This window comes from Olea europaea, unplaced genomic scaffold (assembly GCF_002742605.1).
Source record: "Olea europaea var. sylvestris unplaced genomic scaffold, O_europaea_v1 scaffold1628, whole genome shotgun sequence".
NCBI classification, from domain to species: Eukaryota; Viridiplantae; Streptophyta; class Magnoliopsida; order Lamiales; family Oleaceae; genus Olea; species Olea europaea.
This window is the reverse complement of record NW_019233922.1, coordinates 145,138-150,946: the sequence shown is the minus strand read 5'-3', so window position 1 is coordinate 150,946 and position 5,809 is coordinate 145,138. Positions and strand designations below refer to the sequence as shown.

The following is a 5,809-nucleotide window of genomic DNA, read 5'->3' as shown; positions in this document are numbered from 1 at the left end:
CCAATTTACCATGAAAAATAACAAGCGACAGTGTCTTTTAACCGTTTAAACTTATAGATGGATGATGTTGACAATTTATCTCATTTTAAATCCATTTTATGCACATAAAATAGAAGTTGATCATTCGAAATGAATGATCTGTCTAAGCCTTTGTTTGACATGAATTGTAAAGCTTGCTAAAAATTTAAATCAAAGTCCACAATTAATCTTAATTCACAACTTTTTAAACCCACACACATATATGATGGAGATGAAAAATGAAAAATCAACTTTCATCCCAATTACCGCTTTTCGACGAGCACTCTTTTTTTCGTGTAAGATGACTGCGAAGATATATCTCCTTAGAGCTTGTGTTCATAGGCAATATAGAATATGACTAAACAAAATTCTAAATTGTTTCATGAATAATGTTAATCATTATTTAACTTGCTCACAAATAAGAGACAAAAGGCTAAAAGCAAAATCGTACATGGTTAAGGGTCCGGGGTCCCTCTCATCGGATCTATAATTTGTTGTTATATACAAGAGTAACATCGATCATGTATTCATGTGAATCACACTATATTTTCTAGTTATGAACACAAACTCAAAATTGGAATATAAATCCGATGTGTTGATTCTCATTATTTAAAATTTCAATTTTTTCAAATTCATTTTTGAGTTTTAACAACGTATGATCATAATAAAATATTTTATACATAAACATCAACTTTTTTTTTTTTTCAATTTTCTAACCACACATTCTCTCAGAATATACTATAAATAGAGTTAGACAAAACTTTCAAATCGAATCGAGTAGTTCTTTTTAAGTTAAATACTTGAATGGGTATTTGAATCGAGAACCGATGAGTTTAGTCGATTCGGTTCTCTATTCTAGATCAAGAACCAAATAAGAATCGAATCTCCCTAATTTTTTAATTAATTTATTTTAAATAAACCAAATTATTTTATTTTTTCTAAATAAGTTTGTTAACTAGTTAATTTACTTCGAACAAGAAAAATGATTTTCCTATTTCTCATTTTTAGTTCAAAGCCAACTTAATCAAATTGACCTTAATTTTATCCAAATTTATTACTCTACCGTAGTACAGTTTCTATTGTCCTTGAGAAGTCGAATTGAAGCTCGACAACGCCTCTCTTAATTCTTTTAGTTCGCTATCTTTCTCTTAATGTGATTTTAATAATCAGATCTATGAAAAACTCGACAAAGAAAGACGCAAATGACACATAAGATTGAACTATGTTATTTTTTAAAAGTTAAGATTGAACATATCATTTATTGAATTAATGTAATTTTGTAAATATTAAACAATTGAATTATAATATGGAATTTGGGAACCTAACCGAATCAAAAAATTGGACCATGTTCCGTCCTAATTATAAAAATCGTGTTTTCTTTTTTTTTTTAAAAAAAAAGGGGGTCGGGGGGTCAAACATATGCAAAGTCTGTTGGTCAAAACGTTTGTTAAAAGACAATTAACGTGAAAAATGAGAACGCGGAGACCATAAGATGCATACCATTAAGTCAAATCAAGAAATCGAAATATAACAACCAAACCCCTCAACAGTATATATAATCAAACCAGATCAAGTCCCACCATATAATCAAACCAGATCAAGTCCCACCCACTCTTCAATTCTAACAGTCCATAATTATCTTCTCCTGCACCACCAAATTCTGGTTTCTAAACCTTATTCGAGTATTTCATCTCCATTTTGAGCTGCAATTTTTGTGGTCGCAATAATTCATACTTGTTTTTGGAGGGTTGAGTGAGTAGTTGCAGGTATTTACCAGCAGCCTTGAAATAAGTATTAAAAATCCAGAGATACCATTGGATAAACTGCCAAATGTTGGACAGAGAGAGGGGAAAAGCTGTAGAATTTGTGAAATGAAACAAAAGAGGGCCTAGGGCAATCCGAATAACTCGTTTATACGCCGCGTATCTCTCACATCCTTATCCTCTCAATCTTGTTGATTTTCTTCACGCACAACCAGTTTTGTCTCGTCTCTCTGTTTCTGTTCTGCAAAACCCATAACTAAATAATAATTGTTCTGATCCTTTTTTATATCTTGAGACTTATCCAGTTTTTCTCTATAATAATTCCTCTTTTCCTTTTCTTCTATCTTTTTTCTTTTGAACCCTCGAGTCATCGTTGTGTCTAAAAGCAAAATCTTTGTTCGATTGAATCAAGGGTTCTTTTCCTTTTTCTTTTCGTGATTTTTGGAAACTTATTTTTGTGATTCTATTATGGCTTTGATTTCGGCTTTCCTTGAGATTTTTCAAAGACCCACAATTGGAGATATGACGATTGAGCTGATGGTATTCATGGCTCCTATCTGGATAGCTGTTTTTGTTGGAGTTTTGGTGGGGTGGGCCTGGAAGCCCAAATGGGCTAGTCTGAAGGTGGATCTTATTGATTGTACGGCAAAGGAACAAGAATCTTCTTCTTCTTCCGGGTCAGGGATGGTCTTTTTGCAGTTTCCTTCAATACCAAGCATGAATTCCTTGAAACAAATGCCCAGCTGCTTTTCTTCGATTTTTGATTTTGGATTTGAGAAAAATACTTCATCCCTGCCTATGCCTTCAATTTCAAGTCCTGATTGCAGGTGGGTTGGGAAAGTTTTCCACTCCCTTGAATTCTTGGAACGTGTTTTGGTATTTTTTTAAATTTTGTCTAGTTTAGCTGATTAACTATTAAGCTAATTCATCATTTGAAAAGTTGATTATTTAGTAACAAGTTTAATTCTTGGTGATCAGTTCATCTAAGTTAGATAAAGAAAAATCAGGTTTTGTGACTGAGGATGACCTTAAATATTTACATCAATTAGTCGAAGAAAAAGATGAAGGCCCTGCTTGGATTCAGATGATGGATAGGTCGACCCCCAATATGAGCTATCAAGCTTGGAGAAGAGATCCTGCGGTAAATTTTTCTTCCCCGAATAATAGCGTCTTTAGGCTATGATTTGTGATTCAATTTAAATGCTGACTGTTGTAACTGAAGAACTGTAATTTTTTTCATTTCTAGGGCGGACCTCCACAATATCGTAGCAGAAGTGTTTATGAGGATGCCACCCCTGAAATGGTGAGGGATTTCTTTTGGGATGATGAATTCCGAGCGAAGTGGGATGACATGCTTGTACATGCTGAAACTTTAGAAGAATGCCCCATCACAGGCACCATGATGGTTCAGTGGGTACGGAAGGTAGAAAGAGCTTTCTTTTTCATATGCTTATGCTTATGCTTCTTTTGGTTTGTGTTTTGAGAAGTATTTATGCTATACTTTTCTTGTGGTGCAGTTTCCTTTCTTTTGTAGTGACAGAGAATATATCATAGGGCGCAGAATTTGGGAATCTGAACGAACATATTATTGTCTTACAAAGGTAAAAAATTAGATTGTTATTCTTGCCATATAATATTTGATAATCATATGAAAATTTGGCAAAGTGGTAAGAATTCCATGTTGTGGCCATGGAGCCTAGATTCGAATCCAGCAGCCACACATATATGTTATTTATGTTGTTTTATGAAAATTTGAAAGTCTTATTTCAAGTATAAAATGTTATTGAGATGGTTACCTGTCTACCTATCCTCATCACTTGCATGGTTTGGAGGTACCATGAGTTTACTGGGATCTCTACGTACGTACAGAGTCAGAAAAGTACTGTGATGCTTACTTTCTAGGTTAATATATACAATCATCTAGAATAAACTAACTTACAAAATGTGCGCCACAAATCCTGCGGGGTGAAAGAGAGAGAGATGAAAGTATGTGATGATTATATGCATCAACACGCATGCATATATGATGTATCTAATTTGCTATATGGAGAAAATTAACTTCACGGTCTCTCAGTGAAAAATGGAAAATTCACTTCATCGTATAAGTATCTCTGCCAGTGTAATGTACTCATAAAATTTTGTTTCTGAAGCATTCCTGCTCTCTACTGTTGGGTTCTGTGAGTTTCTCCTGGAACTGGATGCCCTCTTACCGTGTATTCTTTCATCTATCCTCAAGTCTTTTCTCCCAAATTTTTCTTCTCGCTACAAAGATTGGGTTGAATCATATTAACAGTTTGTTTATTTAAGATTTGTTTTGGAATTGTCTAGTACTTGGTTTGGGGGTTTTACGTCAAAGTATTTAGCATTCTCTGTTGTTTTGCATTTAACAATTGAATCTGATAGTCAAGGAAAATAAGATGACTCTGGTCATGGGCATGTTGTTCTATTTTAGGAACTACATATCTTTACATATGTGAGTCAGTCTGTATCTTCAGCTGCTGGAAATGGAAGTTGAGGAGAGTTGGAAAAATAACAATGAGCAAGGAACTGGCCATCCAGTATGTGGACAAAATAATTGCCCATATTTGAGGTGTGTTTGCATGTGTATTTGTACACAATGATGTGGGAAGGATGATGGAGATTTATTTTTCATGTTATCCTGAAAATTTGACAATATATCTTTAAATGTCCTGTCATGTGAACCTGGTGAAGTCAGTTACCTCAATACTAGTTCGTTTTCAGATGCATGGGAATCTAAATGCTACTTTAGCAAAAGATTTATTGGCAGATAAATGCATTTTGTGTCACTCTATTTTGAGTTCCGTTGCTGTGAAAGTTGCGCATTGTAATTTGTACACTGTTTTCTTATAAAGTTATATTTAATGATTCATGCCTTTGGAGGATATTCTTATCAAAAAATGTTGCCCCATGTTTTAGGGTGTTCAATGCTCTTCTCTGCCGCGTCGCAACAAACCAAGGCGTGTTGAAGTGTATTTTTCGAGTTGGTGCATCCGTGCAGGTATCGAACTTTTCATATTATAATTCCATTACAATAATGCCAGGACTGCTGACCAAGCTACCATATTTCTTAAATTCTCGTGTAACAAAATCAATGGTAAATCCTTAAAGGAATAATACAAGAAACTGAAGAAGCTTTGAGTTAATATAATTCTATAGATAAAAAATTGATTCTTTCATCTTTCAATTCCATACATAAGCAAAATCCTTCTCATAGAATCCAAGTCGTTGAGAAATTGAGACCATTTCCATATATCATTATAAATAAATAATAAGTGGCACGAAAAAGACAGTCTTGGGGACTGATAAACTATTGGCCACTAACATACTGAGTTTTCTGATGAATCAGTTGAATCAAAGAGAGATGGCCAGTTGACGGCATGTGAAGTTCTACTTTTCCATCATGAAGACATGGGTATACCTTGGGAAATTGCAAAACTTGGCGTCAGGCAAGGTATGTGGGGGGCTGTGAAGAAGATCGACCCTGGTTTGCGTGCCTACCTGAAGCACAGAGTATCTGGAGCTCCAATTTCTCATTTTGCTTCCATGGCTCAGATTAACACTAAAGTAAGTCCTAAGGCCCTTGAATCCTTGGGCAGCACAAGCAATTTATCAGAGGTTGAAGCTCTTGATTCAGCGAGTAAGCCATCGGGAAGAAATATTCCGAAGGTCCTAGTTGTTGGTGGCGCCATTGCCCTTGCTTGTAGTCTTGATCGAGGGCTCTTGACCAAGGCTGTTATATTTGGAGTCGCCAGAGGGTTTGCTAAAATTGGTAGAATGTTTTAATATTGGGAACTAGTCATTGACCAAGTGATATTATCCTGGTTGGCCTGTCGGCCGAGCAAGGAGCATGTGAGGCTTAGTCCCTGCACTTCTACTTACAAGGAAAAAATGTATTCTTTAATCTTTTATTCCAGCCTCAAGGCAGGCAGTCACTGATCAGGAAAATATAAAAATGCTGCACTGTGGCGTTCATTGAAAATTGGAAATTTCATGCTGATTTACTTTTA

The 5,809-nt window shown here is 35.2% G+C and overlaps 1 protein-coding gene across 1 annotated transcript; it reads left to right on the top strand.

The window, feature by feature from the left end:
• Positions 1 to 1,594: 1,594 nt before the first annotated feature.
• Positions 1,595 to 5,809, top strand: LOC111377232. The gene is made up of 6 exons (XM_023000293.1): positions 1,595 to 2,608; positions 2,760 to 2,922; positions 3,028 to 3,204; positions 3,299 to 3,382; positions 4,719 to 4,800; positions 5,149 to 5,809. The coding sequence occupies exons 1-6, from the start codon at positions 2,250 to 2,252 to the stop codon at positions 5,583 to 5,585; spliced, it is 1,302 nt and encodes a 433-aa protein (XP_022856061.1). The 5' UTR covers positions 1,595 to 2,249; the 3' UTR covers positions 5,586 to 5,809.

Coding starts and splice junctions, on each gene's coding strand:
- LOC111377232 (XM_023000293.1), top strand. CDS start 2,250: ATGGCTTTGATTTCGGCTTTCCTTGAGATTTTTCAAAGACCCACAATT. Junction 2,609..2,759: donor ATTTCAAGTCCTGATTGCAG/GTGGGTTGGGAA, acceptor CTTGGTGATCAG/TTCATCTAAGTTAGATAAAG. Junction 2,923..3,027: donor CTTGGAGAAGAGATCCTGCG/GTAAATTTTTCT, acceptor TTTCATTTCTAG/GGCGGACCTCCACAATATCG.